Source organism: Hoplias malabaricus, chromosome 16 (genome assembly GCF_029633855.1).
Source record: "Hoplias malabaricus isolate fHopMal1 chromosome 16, fHopMal1.hap1, whole genome shotgun sequence".
Taxonomy (NCBI): Eukaryota; Metazoa; Chordata; class Actinopteri; order Characiformes; family Erythrinidae; genus Hoplias; species Hoplias malabaricus.
Genome location: NC_089815.1, coordinates 25,482,680 through 25,503,150, shown reverse-complemented (window position 1 = coordinate 25,503,150; position 20,471 = coordinate 25,482,680). Strand labels below are relative to the sequence as shown.

General features: G+C 42.9%; 1 protein-coding gene and 1 long non-coding RNA gene across 4 annotated transcripts in view; one reads left to right on the top strand and one right to left on the bottom strand.

Moving 5' to 3' along the window:
• The window catches only part of LOC136672292 (uncharacterized), a 19,035-nt gene extending 9,292 nt beyond the window's left edge, over nt 1–9,743 (top strand). The window contains exon 3 of the long non-coding RNA XR_010795783.1: nt 9,617–9,743. This is a non-coding gene — a long non-coding RNA (uncharacterized lncRNA). The remainder of the gene's footprint in view (nt 1–9,616) is intronic.
• abcc10 (ATP-binding cassette, sub-family C (CFTR/MRP), member 10) lies at nt 8,050–20,471 on the bottom strand. Of its 3 annotated transcripts, none has more exons than XM_066648280.1 (22): nt 20,415–20,471; nt 19,042–19,251; nt 17,344–18,700; nt 16,245–16,472; nt 15,863–16,019; nt 15,431–15,567; nt 14,908–14,987; nt 14,440–14,611; nt 14,058–14,156; nt 13,745–13,934; nt 13,528–13,605; nt 13,123–13,302; nt 12,865–12,994; nt 12,161–12,353; nt 11,581–11,924; nt 11,248–11,417; nt 10,503–10,663; nt 9,666–9,919; nt 9,324–9,469; nt 9,124–9,221; nt 8,889–9,001; nt 8,050–8,751 (listed from the first exon to the last, which is right to left on the bottom strand). In XM_066648280.1, exons 2-22 carry the CDS (start codon nt 19,227–19,229, stop codon nt 8,616–8,618), a joined length of 4,611 nt encoding a protein of 1,536 aa, XP_066504377.1. In that variant the 5' UTR covers nt 19,230–19,251; nt 20,415–20,471; the 3' UTR covers nt 8,050–8,615. The 3 variants fall into 3 exon arrangements, with proteins under 3 accessions (XP_066504377.1, XP_066504379.1, XP_066504378.1); XM_066648282.1 differs by having other exon boundaries at nt 15,431–15,564; XM_066648281.1 differs by lacking the exon at nt 20,415–20,471 and adding an exon at nt 19,641–19,745.

The window sequence follows — 20,471 nt, the reverse complement described above, 5'->3', positions numbered from 1 at the left end:
TGACTGAAATTTGAATTAGCCCAATTCAGCAAAAAAAAAAAGAAATAGGGAACAATATTGAATTTATTACAGAATTTTGAATTTACCTTCCTGTATCCCCTGACATTCGGTTAGGTCAGAGTTGACTTTGGAGATCAGCACACAACCTTTTTCATTATCTTCAAGTACAAGGTCCTCAGAGAGACTCCTTCGATGGCCAGGCTGAAACCAAATATTCAGTGACTTTGTGTAAACATACAAGGTTACTCAAAATTTCAAAATCACATTAAAACAATTAAAAAAATGTAGTTACTGTTTAATAATAAACTTCATATACAAGGCTAGAATAAATTGGAATTACAAAAGTATGTATGACAAAATCTCACTCATCAATCAGATATTCAGAGTTTTATGACAAGAAATTACTACAAATAGATACAAATACAGTTTATTGTTTTCTAATATTGTCTGACTTTCTTTTTTTACCGTAATGTTTTTATAGAATATTTCAAATTGTCAGGGGGAAAAAACACACACGCTAATTTTCATATTTGTGTCTGCTTTATAACACTGAATTAAATTAATTTAAACAGTTATGTAAACAGTTACACAAAATATTTTCTTTCTACAAAGTTCAATGCAAATATTAATAAAACAAAAACTTAACTGCTATGCCTAAAATAAAATGTAACAATTTTTTTTGTTTGTTTGTTTTTGAATTTTTCAGCTTCTATATTTACATTTATAGCACAAGCTTTAAAGCAAACATCAGAACACTTACCATGTTTGTAAAGTTAACACCAAGGCTGATCCCTGGAAATGAGAAAAAGAACTGAGCAGATGTTTTTGTATTTACATATTTAATATCACTTTGGCTATTGACATAATGCTACATGCCTCAGTATCAAGTGAGGGTTCAGGAAATCATGAACGATATGATCGTTATTCTAATTATGAAATGATCGTTAAACAAATAAATAACAACAATAATAATATACTTTATTGTACTTCTTACACAAAATGAAAACTGAAGCACTGAGGGAAATGTAATATATATAGGTCAGTGTCTCCCAAGAGGATTATGTATTACCAAAAGAAAAAACAACAACACACAAAACCCCCACCCAAACAAAATCCATGATTTTTTGTTACATGACCCTCAAAGCTTCATGACCAAAATGAAGAGGGACCAGAGCTGTCTTATTGGATATTTTTGCCACTCTCAGTCATGCTCTTGCAAAGTGCTGTTATGTTTCATATCTCCTGACCGCCAGGGCGGTGCCAAAAGTGGATGTATCCCTGCCGTGCCACGGCCAACCGAGAGCGTATGCCAACGAAGTCACTCACGTGACACAGCGTGAGAATCCCACGCAGTATATAACTGCTCGGATCACGCTGTACTGCCTCCTTCTCGCCTTGGAAGCCGATTGAGCGCAGCTCGCCTTGAGCTTCGGAATTTTTCCCGACCTCTAGAGCTGTTTATTTTTTCTTCTCTTCACGTCTCTTCGAGGGATACGTCAGCCGACCGCCGTACATAGCCTGGTACCAGAGCTTAGGTACGAGCCTATACGAACCACCGCGAACCTAACGGGTGAGTACTTTTCTCCAGCCTTTAGACGCACAAGCCGTGGTACACCGAGGGCTACAGCGCTAGGCATCGACGCGTTTTTCCTTTCTGCTCCTCAGTGTTCGGTACACCGAATCCACTGAGGCCACGCAGTATACGCCGGTAAGGAACGGCTTTTGTGACGCAGAGGTTTTTTTTCCTTGGCAATGCTATCTCAGATTAGCTGTATTCACTGCCCCTCCATTTTGGAGCCCAACGATGGACACCGACTGTGCCCGTCATGTCTGGGCCTGGACCACCTGCGCGAGGCACTTACGGACCCGTGCATTGATTGCGCGGTGATGCCCTTGGCCATTCGCCATTCGGCTGCACCTAAAACACGAGCCAAAAGAAGCGCCCCGCGCCTCGCGGAAGAGCCGCGTCGGAAAAAGTCTTATGGGGCTCTATCTGACAGGATGGACACTGTTTTTTCCGAGCTGAACCAACTGAAGAGCTTGGTTTTAGCTATGGGCAGCCAGAATCAGAGGCAGTCGGAAGAAGCCTCTGTGGATTCTCAGGACTCTGGGTTGCTGCCTCCGGAGCCGGACTTAGATATTCTTTCCACGGTTGCATCGGACATGGGGTTCCCGACCATGCCACCTAGTGGTCGTGAGACTGAGGCCCTTACTCTAAACCCGAGCTCCCCACTGCCGCCTCGCTCTTTCTCTTCGAGTGGAGCTAGAGAGGATGGAGAAACCCCTGCGGCGTCTTCACACAGGTCTTCGGTGGAAAAGACATTGAAACTAGCCCTGGCCAGGCTGGGCCTAGATACCCCAGCGGCAGAATGCTTGCGCTCTAACGCTCTTTTTAAGCGCTTGGAGGCAGACGGACTTGCAGTACCCCCATGTCAGGATTTTGTGGCGGAATTCTCTGCCGCCTTTCGTAGTGAGAGAGCATGTCGTCCGACAGATACGGCTCGCATGCTATCTTCCATGTCTGGAGCGGCTGAATACGGTTTAGCGAACATGCCGCCTATCGACCCCTGTGTAGCCTCAACAGTGGTTTCACCAGATGAGGCTCTTCGTCAGGAGCCCCGCTGCCCCAGTGTGGAATGCAGACGCACGGACGAAATGGTTGTTAAACTGCATAATTCAGCGACACGGCTGGGTAGGCTGCTCAACACGCTATGCATCCTGCTCATAGCCCTTCAGAACCCTCCTGCTACCGCAGAGGACCCCACCGCTCCAGAAGAATTGCTGAATCTGGCTCTTTTAACAGCTGGATATATGACCCATGATACTGGACGGCTTGTGGCCACTAGTCTACATGCTCGTCGTCAAGTGTGGCTGGCCCAGTCCTCGCTGCCCGAGCACGGAAACTTCATGGCGTGGGACAATCACAGAGCTTTCGTCGCCCACCGCACAGAGTGCGGAGTCATGACCGAGGACGGCGGATTAGCACTCCAGCTCCCCAGGTCCGCCCAGGCGATTCCACGGTTCCTGTGCCGGCCCCTAGGCGGCATGCACGGCCCCCTAGACGGCATGTACCCCACGGTACTACAGCAGATCGTCGCTGACACATCCCGGCCGGTGACTGGACCCCTTCCTGCTTTCCATCAAGCTTATTGGGACAGGACGGTCTCAGATCCATGGGTCCTCAGGACCATGTCGAGGGGTTACAGGCTGCAGTTTCGCCGCCAGCCACCCCTAAGTTCTCGCCCACTGTTTACCAGAGTTCAAGACCCACACCGGGCAGCAAGGCTCTCCCAGGAAGTTCGAGTTCTCCTGGACAAGGGAGCCATAGAGTTAGTGGCCCCTCATGTTCAGACAGAGGGTTTTTACTCTGTTTACTTTGTAGTTCCCAAAAAGGATGGTGGGCTCAGACCCATTTTAGACCTCCGGCGGCTAAATGCCTATTTAAAGGTTCTACCGTGCCGGATGTTGCACACAGCGGTCACCCTTCGTATGATCGACAAGGCAGAATGGTTCACACTTGTCGACCTTGCAGACGCCTACTTTCATGTTCCCATTGCTCCGGAGCACAGGTGCTTCCTCCGGTTTGCCTTCAATTAGAAGGTGTACCAATTTCGTGTCTTACCATTCGGCCTCTCCCTGGCTCCCAGGGTTTTCACAAGGTGCATACGTGCCGCACTGTCCCCACTTATGGCAGAGGGACTGAAAATTCTGCCTTACCTCGACGATTGGCTCGTGTGTGCCCCGACAGAACAGCGTGCGCACAAGGACACACTCCAGTTGCTGCAGCACATACAGGCACTGGGGTTCACTGTAAATTGGGGCAAGTGCGTGCTCACTCCGACCCAAACCATCACCTTTCTGGGAATGGTGCTGGACTCACACCTTATGAGAGCGTCCCTCCCTTGGGCTCATGCTCGAGCCATACTCTGCGCCATCCGCCGCTTGAAACTAGGACGCAAGGTCCGGTTTTTGGATCTCTTGCGGCTACAGGGACTGCTTACCGCAGCCTCACAGGTGGTGGCACTGGGGAGGCTCCACATCCGACCCTTCCAGATGTGGATCACCAGCTTAAGGCTGGACGCAGTGCGTCACAGGCATTTTCACATTTCAGGAGAATGTGTTTCTGCCCTGAACATATGGACCTCGGTCACCTTCCTCCAGTCAGGTGTCAGGCTGGGGTGCATCCCCTCCCGCAGGGAAGTGATTACCACAGACGCGTCCCCCACTGGCTGGGGGGCAGTATGTCATCACAGGGCAGTTCAGGGACTCTGGTCCGACCGGCAGGCCCAGAGCCACATCAACACGCTGGAACTGCGGGCAATATGGCTTGCTCTGAGACATTTTCTTCCCATTCTCCAGGGGAGGCATGTCTTGGTACGCTCAGACAACATGTCAGCGGTGTATTATGTGAATCACTTTGGCGGAACGAGATCCCGCGAGCTCCTGAGCATTGCCCAGGGTCTGTGGACATGGGCTTACCCAAGATTCCTGTCTGTCAGAGCAGCACATGTGGCTGGCTCCTCCAACAACGTAGCGGACACCCTCTCCCGCCACACCATACACTCAGGACGGTGGAGACTGCATCCCGAGGTGATTCAGTCAGTGTGGAAGTTGTTCGGGAAAGCTCAGGTGGATCTCTTCGCCTCACGGGACACCACGCATTGCCCCCTGTGGTTTTCGGAAGAGCCGCAAGACAGCCCACTGGGCGAGGATGCCCTAGCCCACGACTGGCCGAGGGCACTACTCTATGCCTTTCCTCCCTTTCCACTACTTCCAGCTCTCTTGGACAGAGTACGCTGGGAAAACCATCGGGTTCTCTTGGTGGCACCTCAATGGCCATACCAGCCATGGTTTCCTCTTCTGCTTTCCCTGGTTCAAGGTACACCATGGGAGCTACCGAGTCGTACAGATCTGCTCTCACAACTGAGAGGACAGGTGTGTCACCCCCAGCCAGAACGGCTTCGACTGTGGCTGTGGCCCTTAGGCCCCCCACTGGGCTAGAGTTGTGTTTTCCCCAGGTGCAACACACTATTGATAATTCTAGGGCCCCCTCTACTCGTGCCCTTTACAAGGGCAGATGGAAGTTTGAGGTATGGTGCGCTGGCCAAGGTTTGGACCCACATTCATGCACGCTACAGACAGTTCTGTCCTTCTTGCAGTCACAACTGAATGAAGGGAAGTCTCCCTCTACACTTAAGGTGTACGTGGCCGCCCTGTCGCACCACTTGGTGCTGTCTGATGGTGTTTCATTGGGTTCTCAGGAGTTGATTACGTCCTTCTTGAAGGGGGCGAGACGACTGGTCCCGCCTCGTACACTTCGGTCTCCACCTTGGGACCTTTCACTGGTGCTAGACAGCCTTTGTCAGGCACCTTTTGAGCCATTGGAACAGGCGAGCCTCAAGTGGATCTCCCTGAAGACCACTTTTTTACTAGCCGTTTGCACAGTTAAGCGGAGGTGTGAGCTCCATGCTATGTCCATCAGCCCCTTATGCCTGCAGTGAGGCATAAATGATTCTAGCGTCAGGTTGAGGCTGAACACTGCCTTCCTGCCTAAGATTTTGGAACCTGCCTTTGTGAATCAGGCCATCGACCTTCCCGCCTACACAGACCATTCTGATGCAAGGCGGTCCTTACTTTGCCCTGTGCGTGCCCTTAGGGCCTATGTAACCGCTACGGCTAATGTAAGGAAGACCGATCAGCTGTTTGTTTGCTTCTCTGCCGCCAAGCTGGGGATGGCACTGTCTAAACAACGACTGTCCCATTGGCTTGTGGACGTTATTCGAGGGGCTTATGAGGCTGCAAGCCTCCAGATGCCTTACCATATCACGGGCCATTCTGTCCGGGGTGTTGCAACTTCCTGGGCTGCACTCCGAGGTGTTTCCTTGCAGGAGATATGCACGGCGGCTACGTGGTCCACACCGTGCACCTTCTCCCGATTTTATAGTGTGAACATCGCAGCTGCGGAGGGGCTGTCTACAGCAGTTCTATCCCGGGCCGCAGACTGTCAATAATCCTCCTCGTGACATCGTTGATACACGTCATCCACTTTTGGCACCGCCCTGGCGGTCAGGAGATATGAAACATAACGCTGGTTACGTATGTAACCGTGGTTATGTGAATAGTGGATGACCGTCAGGGTTCCTGGTCACTCGGAGAGGCGAGAAGATCCAGGTCCCTGAGGCAGTACAGCGTGATCCGAGCAGTTATATACTGCGTGGGATTCTCACGCTGTGTCACGTGAGTGACTTCGTTGGCATACGCTCTCGGTTGGCCGTGGCACGGCAGGGATACATCCACTTTTGGCACCGCCCTGGCGGTCATCCACTATTCACATAACCACGGTTACATACGTAACCAGCGATTTGACTTAATAAATAAGTGTAACTCAGTGTAATGTAGCACAATTCCATCCTAATATTAAATAATAACAATTTTAGATCTGCACTCGTCCAGCACTTAAAGGCAAGGTGCAGGTAGGTAAACACAGACCTGAAACCTTGAGGAATTCATGGAATTGTTCTGGGAGAGTGTATCGACGAGAGCCAGGAACGGGTTAGGCCAGAACAAAAGTGACTGTGTATTCACCCACACCCACTGGTGTAAATACACATCATGCATGCTGGGAAATTTTTAGTGGCATTTGATGAAGTGTGATAATCTTTTGACATCCCAGGAAGAAAGATTTTCATTGCATTTGACAAGTGCTAAAAACAGTATCTGTGGATTAGGTCTAAGACCTAATGAAGACAACATGGCCAACATCCCACAGTACTGAAATCCTAAAATAAGACCATTTATCTGTTATATAAATAAATCTTACACATTTGGGAGAGAGTGATTACACTAACATAAATATTTTTTTCAGTGTTAGTGTTTCACTCCTGGTAGCTCTTATAATGCTCTATTTAAATGCACATATTAGGAGCATGTGAGAGAAATAAGCACATGTAACAATTACCAAATTAAATGAAAGGGACATTAAATGACAATGTTCCATTGTTATTAAAAGGTTCATCACACATTCTGCAATGAATGATAACTGTACAGGAACACACCTGAATGTCAATTATCTATTTATTATATTAAAAAGTGGTTGAATTAATTAGGTATTTGAGATAATGATATATAATGTTACTTAAATTATTTGCAGACACCCTGAAAAATAAAGTAGAACTTTGTCTGACCTCGTATGAAGATTGTTGAACTTCAAGATTTCTCTCCACAGCTGGATGTTAACTTGCCATACTGATAAGCACTGCTGCCAAACACTGTGTGGCAAGACCATGTTTACTGCTGCTTTCCATTGACTGTTTATGGGCGTACTCTTCAAGGCAGTTGTAAGAGCCAACAAACTGGTTTAGACTCTGACTCACACCCAAGGACACACACAAAACCCACAAAATTCTGCCTGAAAAGCGTATGGAAACCTACTATACAAGAACTTCTTAAAATCAATTTAGAACACAATGGGCAGTCACACCTGTATCCTCCCGTGTGACTCATGATAAGTCTCTCTTCAGTTCAGTCACACAACAAACCATCCCTGAGGCACATAGGATCTGGGTGGAGAAGACTTCTCCAGGGTTAATATACCTGATGTGCACTAATGCATTTTCTTCCGTGAACAAGCACATAGTAAATATGCATACTACTTTACTAATGGGAATGCAAGAAGCATGCCACACCTTTTGGTTGCTTATGGTTATAAGAAACAGGAAAATAAAACAACTCTGATGACTACAATATTCAATATTCACATTTTTAAATTGTTAAAAATACTTTAATAAAAATACTCATTTAAATAAAAATGTATTATGTATGTATAAATATATTTTGTGTATATATTCCCCTTGTTTGTAAACATACTTTTATAAGTATTACTTTTCTACAAGTTAATAGCACATTGTAAAGACCAAAAAGCGCTAAAGATAAAATAGCTAATAAGCTATTTTATAACAAGAAAACAAGCCATATTGTGTTATATGGGAAAAGTACACTTCAACACATACATTTTAAAATGATATATTAAAAAAACATTTTATTGCAAAAATTACTGCCATACAATCAATTGTTCTAAATTAAAGTCTGAGAAAAAAAAGTGTTTCATTTTCTACACAGACACAAGTTGTGGTGACAAACATTACATCTGGGAGGAAGCAGATGGTTGTTCTTTGAGTTTTGTTAGCATTGCGCGATGGGGAAATTTGGCTCTCACCTAACAGGATGGAAGGGGATATGGCACTGTGCACTAAGAAAAATCAACAAAACATCATTTAGCCAGAAACATTCAAACTTTGCATTTACTTTTAAGTCTGATAATATACGAGGTTTTGTAGTAGATGTTTTCCGCTGAGTCTGAAGTAGATGTTCAAGTCTGAACATCTAAAAAACTCATCCAAGTGCTGCATTCAAAGGACACCAACGAAACAAAATGCAGGTGTATCAAGTGAACATTTGACACTGTTCACAAAGAATCTTAGTGTTCAAGTACAGCTGTTCAGTTTCTCCTTTTCCCCCCACAGATGTATAATGATTCTTTAGGTGAAAGCTGGCGATGTTTTGTTAAACCAGCTTTACAGTCACTGTTTAAAACACTGGAAGATAATATCTGTCTGTCATTCTCCTGCTCCACAAAGTAGTTTCTTAAAAACTGAATCAGTTCTTTTGCAAAGGGCAGCTGGGCTGTCAAACTCCACTACGTTCCCAGCATGCATCACCAAAACCCTATCAGAGTCCATTATTGTATTGAGTCTGTTGAATAAAAGAGGAAACGTCATTTATAAAATAACTGTGTTTTATGACAAAGGTGATAAGTCATAGTTATATTATTTGCTTTTATTCATGCTGTTTGCTTAAATATTATAAATCAGAAAAATCAATACACTAACCTATGGGCGATGGTGAGGACAGTCTTATCTTTGAATCTTTCACGGATGGTTTTCTGTAAAACCATGTCAGTTTTATGATCTACACTAGCTGTGGCTTCATCAATACATAAAACCTACAAAAAAAGGAGCAACACAAATATGAAACAAATATTCTACATTATTATATGTAATTATTATATATTTTTAACCTTTTATATGAACAGCCTGAACAACAGATTACATAATTAGCACTTACATTTGCTTCACTTAGAAGAGCACGGGCAAGGCAGAGCAACTGCCTTTGTCCAACTGAAAGAGATTTCCCCCTCTCTCCCACCTCGGCATCCAGCCCTCCTGTCAAACAGCACAGAAACAACACAAGGTTAAAGCAGAACCACTTGGGGTTTGATTCATCTAAATAAAAAAACAATTTTGGGACTTCCCTTAGGCACTTACCGATTCTCCGGACTACATCTCCGAGGTGGCACTGCTCGAGAGCATCGAGTAGCTGATGGTCAAGGTGATGACCACTGGGGTCAAGGTTCTCCCGTACTGAACTGGAGAACAAAAAGGGATCCTGGGGGATGATGGCTAGCTTGGACCTGCAAATGACACCTCATAGCGTTTAATAAACTTGTGGATCAGGTTCATCTGTACAGCAGATTGATTTAGTCTTCTCTACAGTTAAAGCATTGGTAGAGTGCCACAGCATAAATACATTCTAAAAATTGTTTTTATGTACTCCACAGCTCCTCACAAATATAGCGCTAATATATCACACTAAACTATGAACCTCACCTGAGCTGAGATAGTCCAACCTGACTGATATCCTCCCCATCCAACAGTATCCGTCCACGGTTCAGTTCCACCATACGGAAAAGTGCCAAGAACAAAGTGGACTTCCCTGAGCCTGTGCGTCCAACAATCCCCACCTTCTCTCCTGGCATCACCACCACACTCACCCCATCCAGAGCATTGGGTAAGCCAGGCCGAAAAGCCAGCACAGCTCCAGCAAACTCCACACGACCATGCTCCGGCCAAGAGTTGGGAACCTGGGAATTTGTAGAGTTTGCACATTGTTCTGTTTGGTTCACACCTGTATTATATTTTTATAAATTATCAAGTTCCTTCTGAGCTAAATTTATATATCCATGGGGATGTTGCTCCTGGCATGTCATAAATAAATGTGGTATATTCAGGCAAGAGCTGTATCTTGTGAAGTTGTAATGTATCTGCAGTTATTTTTGTGGTTGTTACTTTTGTATTTATTAAAATTATCTGAAGACAAATGAAACACATCAGGCAAAGCTGTCATTAGGCCATCTCGAGAGATGTGCAGACAGGTGACAAATTTAAGGAATAACCCGAATTCATGGGTGGAGTAGCTTAAGTACATTCATGACGAATATACAGCATGATACAATTAGGCAATAACCATCGAACCATGGTGTGTGGTCATTCTAATTTTGGTGTGAAACTTTATCACTTAAACACCACCATCCAAAACACCCACAAAAAAGAATGAGGCAATTACCTAATGACCACTCCAATGCAGTTAACACAAAACCATTAGCTACAGGTTGGGCTATAGAACCTGATGTCGGAAACATTGCTTTTCTACTTGGTATTTCTCACCACTTTGCTGCCTTTCTGAGGCTCCAGTGGAATGCAGGTGGAATACTCCTCAGTGCGCTCCACACTCACAAGCTGCATCTCAGTCTGAGTAAAGCTGAAGATCAGCCCTGACAGCAGATTAGTAATGGACAGGGCATAGGATAAAGCCAGACCAACCAGACCTGAAATTTAACAAAGACATTGGACAAAGAGCTGACTCAAGCATCAAAGAACAAAATGTGCCCTGTGCATAGCTTATGTTTTCATTTTCACAGAATGAGCAGAATAATTTGCATAGAGTTTCCTGTAGAGACGTGTACTTATTTTCAGTTGGTAAGGATGTCAAAATTGAAAATGTAAAAATATTTCTAACAAACCTAATTTCACTGTAGTAAAAACCAGTCTCTCTGATTTGCAAATACCTTTGAATATTTATTTAAATGACAAATGTATAAAGAAAAGATTTCCAATGTTCTTACTGATCAACTTGATTGTATTTTGTAAATACATACAAATTGATAAACTAATGTCTGATCGTACTGGGACAGGGGCCAAATAAGAATGAAGGGTTTACAGAATTTTCCAATTGCACTTTTGTAACTCAATGTCCCAACCTTCCTGGAAACTGCATCTTCAGAGACACGTAATTCAAAGTCCATAACCTATTATATTCCGATAACAACTTTGAGTACAGATGATCTATTATAGACCCAGCATATGTTTTACTATAACAGTTATTATTGTTTGAGAGAAACGGTGCGTCTACCTGGATCAATGGATCTAATCTGATGCTGGATCACAGCAATTACACTGATCCCAGTCACTACGGCAACACCAATCATCTGCAGCCGTATGTCCAGCCACTGCATAGCAGCATTACTGACAAACAAACACCGCTGGTTTTGGTCCAGGCGGCTCTCATTCTCCTCCTCAAACCTGCACAGGCACAAGTACAATCACAGACCATACCAGATTCAGTGACTGTTAGTCGTAGGATTGTTACTTTTAATGTAGGATTATCAACTTAAGTTAGTGCTTTTATGACAAGACGTAAAAAAAGGAACAGAAATGGCAAGTACTGCCCAGACACGTGTTATACCTAGCAGCATGTCCACTGGCCCTCACAGTAGCCAGGCCGTTGAGCGTCTCAGAAAAGTGTGAGTAGACTGGAGATAATGTGAGGCTGCAGAGACGTTTAAGCTCGCGGGATGAGTGCCGATAAAACCTCTGGGTTTGGTAATACAGCGCCCCTAGAGGTACCAGAGGGAGGAGCACCCATGGCAGCCCATAGCTCATCACCACCAGCATCCCTAGCAGCCCAAACACATTGGCCAGAAGGATGTTGAGGACAAAAGGTAGTGAGTCGTCTATGGTGTAGATGTCCGAGGAGAAACGATTCAGAACTCTGCCCAGGGGTGTAGTGTCAAAAAATGTCACTGTTGCCTAGGATTGAAACGTCTTACAGTCACAAAAGAAGTGAAATTCATATCAGAGTTCTACACAACTTTCAAACCTTTTGCAGTTTTTCTCTTATACTTTGGCCATTTAAGTTTACATTCAATTAACATAAGACATAATTATATTTAAATAATTTCCACTGTTCAATATGTTGAAAAATGTTACTTTTAATTTACTTTTTAAACTTAAAAATGTTTTTTAAAAAAGAAAATGGAGGTTACCTTAAGTACACTATCCAGCAGTCTTTTGTGGATCACCGTGGCAGCACAGATTGCTCCATAAGCAAAGAGAAAAGCCCGAGCAGCAGTAAAGATGGTGTTGGAAGCAGCTAGAGAACCATACACTGTCATGTAGAACTTTAGCTCAGAGCTCATATTGCCAAATGGATTGGAGTGCCCCAGTGGTAAAGGGAAGCTAAAAAATGATTTAGAGGAATAATAATAATAACAATAATAATTTTACCAAGAAAGTTAAATAAACTGCTTATTATTTTTTGGTCTAAAATGTTTAAAAAGACTTTTGGCTGAGCATAGGTTGCAGAACTGCAGAAAACATCTAAAACACAAGCAGCTCATAGTGATGTATGTAAATAAATTTTGTTCTGACCGGCTACTATGTTTTGAGTCTTTAAAAAAGCAATCCAGGCTGAAACACACCTTATAATTTCAGTGTGTGGGTGGATATATGGATATGTAAATTACTATATAATAACATGAGCTGTTTTACAGCTTTGTTTCTATATATGGACTTTATGGACTGAGGAGTGAATGCCATGTATTTGACAGGAAAAGTACAAATATTATCAAACTGAAAAGTAATGAATTTATTCCCCCATTATAAGCACTATATAATTCAAATAGACAATAACATGCTCATTCCTACATACTCCTGCCATAACTCTACACCAATCACAAGTCCAACTTACACTGGTCTTTCTGGAAGGAGGAGCACCATGGAAGAAAGGGGACCTGCTGTCAGTGAAACCAACTCAGAGCCATTAGCCTTTAAGTTGGATATCCAGTGAGACAGCCACCAGTCTGAAATATTCTTAGAGGCTAGAGAAAAAAAATATTATTAAATATATTAATATTTCATAATATTATGAAAAATGATGTTATTAATAATGATATATAAATAGTAAACTATCGATTAAAACAGATGAAATGCTGTTTTGCAGTCATACCTTGCATGAGGAACAAGGAAATAAGAACAGACATAGCCATGCAACCGCCCACTGCTCTCCAGTATGACTGATAGACCGTCCAGGCAAGCCCACCGGTCTGCTTCTGCTCTTCCCCCATAGAGGTTAGGCCCTCCTCTGAATCTGGCTCAACGGTCAGTTCTCCCTTGTCATTACCATCATCTAATGAGGTATGCATTTGTTAAAAAAACAACATTCATCCCTGAACGCTTAATAGGATAAAGTATTTAGGCCCAGGTTCACAGGCCCAAATGAAGCCTAAGATTCATCTAAAATGTTTTTCTAAGGTGATTCACCACTGACAGTGCAGACGTTCAAGACTAGGTTTAATTCATGTCCTGGAAACTGTCCCCATACGTATAACATGTCAAAGAGAGGAACAAATACCTTTCATAGTCACTTTGCTGTCAATCCCACTCTCATTTGGCACAGCATTCCCCAGAGATAAGACTTCATTTGGTATTCCTTTAAAATTCAAAGCAAAATAAGAAATATCTTATGATACTACGTTTATCAATAATTTGTTTTTTTTTTTACATGTTTAGATTTATACAGCAACTTTTACAGCATTCTGTGAAATAAAATTTTTGCCACTGGTCAATACCTGTTTTTACAACTGTTCCATTCTCCATTAGTACCACCATGTCTGCCTTTTCCACAAACTCTATTCGATGAGTGCAGAGGATTCTGGTCTTATTCTTAAGAACTCCCAGAATGCATTTCTCCATGAGATGCTGAGCTACATCTGCATCCACTGCAGCTAAAGGATCGTCTAATAGATAGATGTCCTTGTCCTGTCATGGAGGAAAGTATATTTGACCTTTTTAAAAAAGTTCTGATGACATGATTAGCAAACTCTCGATACAAATGTAAATCAGTCAGTTATTAATTCAATGAATATTGACAGACCTACTTACCATATAAACAGCTCGGGCCAGGGAGAGTCGACTCTTCTGTCCTCCACTCAGGGTCACGCCATTCTCCCCCACTTCTGTCCGATCCCCATCGGGCAAAATCTGCAATATATTTAGCATGCAACGGTTCAAGAGTTCCAGTCCATTTAATAACAAGTCTACATGGTCACTTCTAAAAAAAATATTGTGGATATAATTTTTAACTGCCATCCTTCTGGAACTGCCATTCCTTTAATATGCATGTTTGTTCAGAAAGCTCATATTTCATCCTTAACCTGTTGTTAATTCATTCATTTGGTGGCACAAGTAGCCAGTAAAATATGCATCTTATACATTAAAAGACATCATATGGTTCTCTAACATCTCAAAGGTCCACTGAGCTTACATTAAGATCATCGGTAAGAGCACAAGCTTCCAACACCGCCTGATAAAAGCCACTGTCGAAGTCCTTTCCAAACAGGATGTTGTCTCGTACTGTTGCATGCTGAATCCAGGGCTCCTGGGCAGCAAGTCCAAAGCCTTGCTCCCTACCCTGGACATGCACCACACCACCACATCTAAAGAATAAACATAAATAAATGGGATAAGATTTTTTTTATGAAACATACTTTTAGAGTTTATATTACCATTGCTGCAAAATGAATTTCTACAATAAACAGATCAAATTACTTCCTAAAACCGCACCAGTGACACAATTCAATTTGCCCTGTGTTTGAACCCAGGTCCCCCGCATGAGTAACAAATATGTTAAAGAATTAATCAAAAAACACATTATATGGTGTAATAACTAATTGATTGCAAACCACTTAACAATTAAATACTGTACAATTGTAAACACAGTATTAAATTGTACCTGTTTAGCTCTCCGGTGATGGCAGCTAACAGTGAACTCTTTCCACAACCAACCTTTCCCACAACAACAACCAGAGAACCCTGAAAATATAATTTAAAATACAGACATTAATAAATTACATTATAGGAGATTTTGAAAGTACCAGGTGCCCTTTACACTGTATGTATGGATCATATGCACATAAAAAATGGTTCCCTCTGAGCCACATTTCACAACCAAAGCCACTTTCAGTATATTACATCATTGTGTACGTGATCCATGACTGTAGAAGCTAATAATTGTGAACACACAAGGTTGCAGCACAAAGGAACATTTTAAGGAAATGCACAACAGCTGAAATAATCTTGTGTATAACACAGAAAACAGGAACGAGGAACAAAGGAAATTGGTTGCAGTGACTTATTTTATTATAAATGCATGTGGTTAAAACGAACCACACACAGGATACAATCCACAAACAATTTACATTAATTTAACCAGTGGAAACAAGGTCTACATCAAACTGTGAGAATAGGCCACTTACTTTTCTGACATTTAAATTGAGATTATGGAGATATAAACTGCCCTCTACTTCAGTGTCAGTATGTGTACCACCTGGCCTCGTCCAAGAGAAATTGGCCTTGGTCATCTGAATGGCAGAGAGAGGATCCTCAGAGCCTTCTGCAAGAAACAGTCATTGTAAAAAAAATGTAAAATCTACAAACATATTCAGAGACAACAAACATAAATTGCTTTAATGTTGAAGACCTTGGAGTTCCAAATAGCACTTTTTGTCAACTGCTTTCAGAAATGTGTCTGGCTGTATAAATCCCAGCTCATATTAGGGAAACCACTGCCAGAATTAAACTGTATCTAGTTAAATCTTTTAACGTAGCTTCTCACATTCTAAAAGCAAGTCTGCCTTTAACTTCCTAAACTAGGCCTAGAACCTGAACCACTTAAAATAATTCAGTACCTTGGCTGTAGTATGCAGCTAAGTCCTGATTATGCAGAAGAAGAAACTGCTGAATTCGGTCCAGAGATACTTTAGCTTCCAGTGTGCCATTAAGGACCCAAGGGAAAGCATTGAGAGGCAGAATCAGCATGCCCACCAGAGCCAGAGTGGTAAAAACCTGCAAGAGGAACATTACAGCTATAATATTAAGTTAAATATACAGCATTTACAGTATAATGCAACTGTCATTTGGCAGCCAAGTAAAAGGTTTATCAGAGGGAGAAAAAGGCTGGTTTCTGGACTGTATGTATAATTTAATGGGTAATGAAAGGATGTGCAGCCTAAAGAGTGAATGCAGCCAAACCAGATACAGGACAAGCAAATGATATAGTGAAGTGCTCACCTTTGCAGCAGTGAGACTGTTTCCCAACAGCACATAGGTGATGAAGGTAAGGATGGAGATTACTACAGGAAGAGCAGCCCAGGTATACACACACACTGCGTCCAGGTACTTTAAGGTCTTTAAGTGATGCAGCTCTTTTTTACGGCTTTGGTTTATCTTCTCCTTGAAGTGCTGCTCCCAGTTATAGAACTTAAGAACCCGAATTCCAAAAAGCACTTCAGTCATTAGCTTGAGGTGGAGAAGAGTATATAAACAAAACCATTACATGAGTCAAAAGGTTTTCATAAACTGTTTGTGTTTATTACTCCTTATTCTAAGACCAGCTTGTAAACTTGTATATAACAAACAGCGCAATAATTAAAAGGTAACTACACCCCCTATCTTCAGCTGTCTATATCTCTGTTTGGACTTTTGGACAGGGGCCAGTCTCTGCATCGGAGAGCACTTCATTAGATAACACTTGGATAAATATATTATTGTTTATCAAAGCTATGCAAATGTTTTAAAAACTGTTCTGCCTGCAGCTATCACACTATTTTTAAAGCTAAATGGAAAGCCTCCCCAATAGAAGCAGAGATCCATCTACTGGACAATACCCAATTCTGGCTTAGGTGATCCAGTTTACAGAGAAACCCTTACCAGTCCTCCTGGTCAGGCCATGCATTCTGGCCAAAATATATTTGCATGTATATCTTAAAATCATTCATTCATTCGTTATCTGTAAGCGCTTATCCAGTTCAGGGTCGCGGTGGGTCCAGAGCCTACCTGGAATCATTGGGCACAAGGTGGGAATACACCCTGGAGGGGGCGCTAGTCCTTTACAGGGCAACACACACATTCACTCACACGCATGGACAAATTTTTTTTTGAGTCGCCAATCCACCTACCAACGTGTGTTTTTGGATCATGGGAGGAAACCAGAGCACCCGGAGGAAACCAATGTGGACACGGGGAGAACACACCAAACTCCTCACAGACAGTCACCTGTAACGGGACTTGAATCCACAACCTCCAGGTCCCTGGAGCTATATGACTGCGACACTACCTGCAACGCCATCATGCCACCCCACTATTAAAATCATTTCATTTGTATTCCTACCTTCACTCTGCTGTCCTTGTGGGTCAACATATGTTTATTGTTCTCCAGGATGCGAGCTGCCAGGAACTTATTGAGCGGTACAAGCAGAATAGCCACACCCAATCCTCCCAAGAAAGCCACGCCCACTTGCAGGTAAAGCAGGTAAAGGGCAAGGGCGAACTGGAATGGAAGACTCCACAAATCATGGAAACTGCGGAAAAAATTTACCAGCCTGTCTGTATCGGTGCTCATGAAGTTGACTACTTCGCCCATGTTGAAGCGTGCCAGGGCTGACCCACTGACCTGCAAAGCTTTGGTATAAATTGTGGACACCACAGCAGCCCGAGCCTCCAGAGCCACCTTCGACACTTCAAACACAAAGATGTTGCGCAGGAATGCTGCAAGGATTGTGCTCAAGAAGAGTCCCACAGCACACCACACACCTTTGCTCAGTGGTGCCCCTTCAGTCTCCATAAAGCCCACCAGTGCACTGAGAAGCAGTGGTCCTGCGAATGATAACAAGCTGGCTAGCAGCTTTAGCACACCAAGGGAGTAGTAGCGTGGACCAAAAGCTTTGTGAAGCACCCACAAAAGCTTGATCTCATGGTGGTTCCTTTCCTCAGAGAGTTCCTCTTGCTGGGCCTCACTACACAAAGGTTCATCCTGTCCCCTTCCAGCTTTCCTTTGTTCCCTTAAGGATCTTTGACTCAGGCATTTGGCCCAACACTGACCAAAACGATGAGTGATGGCTCTGGTGTGAAGTCTGAGAGGCAGCTGGAAAACGTCACATGGCCTTTCCAACTCCCCACGCTGTCCTTGCTTTAACTGAGGGTTCAGCCAAAGGTAGAGGAGTCTGGACAGGCAGCTGCAGCCATCCTCTGCCACTGTGTCTCCTCCACAAGGCTCTGGGACAATAAGAGGAGCTGCATTGTCTGCATTTATATAGAGGGATTCCCCTCGTGACTTATAACAAGGAAAAACAAATGCTAGCAGGTAGAGAAAAATAAGAGCTGCCCTGGTCACAGTAAAGCTGAGACGGACTACATGCCATGGGTATGTTGTATTGAGATATTCACCATCCTGTACATAAGCAGCAATGGTGAAAGCTAGGTTAGGAATCAGGAGTATAGCAAGGATCACAAATAATGGTGGACCTCTAGTCCTTCTGTAGACAGATCTTTGTAGAACCAAGACTGCCAGAAAATGGACCAGCCAGGCAATGATACCACATCCATCCGACAGGACATCCAGGTAAATTGCTTTCTGTTGGATTTCAAGTGCCAACACCAAATCTGCGATGAAAAGAAGAACTAGGAGTAGTGCACAAGCAGCCCTGAGGTTCCAGCCAATAGCCAGGGAGGGTGGAGTGGACCCAAGTCTGCAAATATTGATAACATTTTAGGGTTTAAGCATTGAGAACATTACAGGATGCTGCAAAATGTTGAAAATAAAAATATCAGTGTGCAAATTGTGGCTACATTTAAACAGAGACGTACGCCACTGCAGTTACTCAGATTGTGGGTTTGAAAGTGTTCATATCATAACAGTGAGTTCAAGCTAAGCTTATTGGCATATTAGTATCCACAAATCTGAGAGTATATTTTGAAAATGTATATATGCTACACCAAATGTTTTTTTAATCAGTGTTTCCATGCTATCAGCCCTTTAAACTGTCACATATTTCAGAGAGTAGTCAGCTTTTGTGGCTGCTCTGCTCACCTCGGCACACTCAGGAAACAGGCACTAAAGACTGCAGTGATGGCATGAGCGAGAGACCCACAGATCATCTGATTAAAACATGGGCTCACTGTGCCATTCTGCCACACAGGGAACCTTGAGTCCTCCTCAGTTCCGCACAGCTCTGACAGGAGCTCAGCAGGGCTTAAACCGGACACACTTCCCCCCATGATCTGGACCGGCGGAGCATTGCTGAAACAACACAGGGTTTGCTTTATCATAAACTCAGACAGGATTCTTTTCATTTGCATTAAACATATCTTCACTGCAAGCCCACAGCACACACTCTGATTGCCAGCTCTCAAACATTTAAAAGTGTAACTCAGTATATTTTTACAAATGTCTCCAACAGTTTCTAGTGAAGACTTGTTACTTTGCTGTTCAAAATTACCTATATTTGGCATCTTAGTTTTTACATTTAATATTCATTTTAGGAAGTTATTTTTGTAGGGTGCAATATTACTTATATGCTTTACTTGTTGACAACAAGAAATACATTTTAAAGACCCTCTCCAGTGAAAATGAAGTATGTGCCTTTCCTAACATGTCTGTGTGTCAAGTTTATATGCTAGAATACATACATATCATCAGTTAACCAACACCAGAGCTGAGCTTTTCAGCTTTCGAATGGCATTGTTCTATTCTCAAATGGGCAAATTCAGATAGCCAGGTTTGGTGACGTCATACAGCAAAGCAACCAATCCTATTGAGGAATGGGACTTTCAAGCTGCAGGTGAGTGGTGGAGACATGGGTGGACAGGTTTGGGTTAATTGCTAAATCAAAAACCCACATGTACTAAATAAAGGTGGTTTAGAATAACCAATAAACCACTTTTAAGCCATTAAGGGATTTTTGTTTTTAGAAATAACATCTAAATATGTAATTTCGATAAGAGATTAGTTTTTAGGGGTCTAATATGTAACCGAGTGGTGGAAAACTATAAAAATAAGACTGCATATACTTTTAAAAATCACTGTAATGCCATTAAGTAATAATAATGAGAATGCTTTCTCATGTACTGATAATATTACCCAATATACTGACTAGTATTTCACAATTACGACTTACTATCTCACCGAAAAGGGAGATAATGCTAAGATTACAGAAAAACCCCATTGTAGTATCTGTTTTACTCAGCGTCATCCATACAAAAGCATTCCAAACTAAAAGTGCAACATTAATGGGGATTTTGTTCCTTCAAAACACTGAACGTAAGCCATGAGCCAGAGTTTAAAACAAAGATACCAGCATGACTGCGCATATTTAAACTAGTCCTGAAGCCTTATGTCCGGAGCGTTTAGCGTTGCCTTAAAGATTGTGAAATTATTTATTTTAATTTAATTTCTCCCCATACCTGCATCCAGTGAGTTGAGGGTTTCCTTTTTCCCACTGCAGCGTTCAAGAGTCGGAC

Excerpts from the sequence above, each read along its gene's own strand:
- abcc10 (XM_066648280.1), bottom strand. The coding sequence starts at position 19,229 with ATGGGGGGAAGTGTGTCCGGTTTAAGCCCTGCTGAGCTCCTGTCAGAG. Across the intron at positions 14,157-14,439 it reads CTCTTACCGATGATCTTAAT|ATTTTGCCCGATGGGGATCG; the intron begins GTAAGCTCAGTG and ends AATATATTGCAG. Across the intron at positions 12,354-12,864 it reads CTCCTTCCAGAAAGACCAGT|CTTCCCTTTACCACTGGGGC; the intron begins GTAAGTTGGACT and ends ATCATTTTTTAG.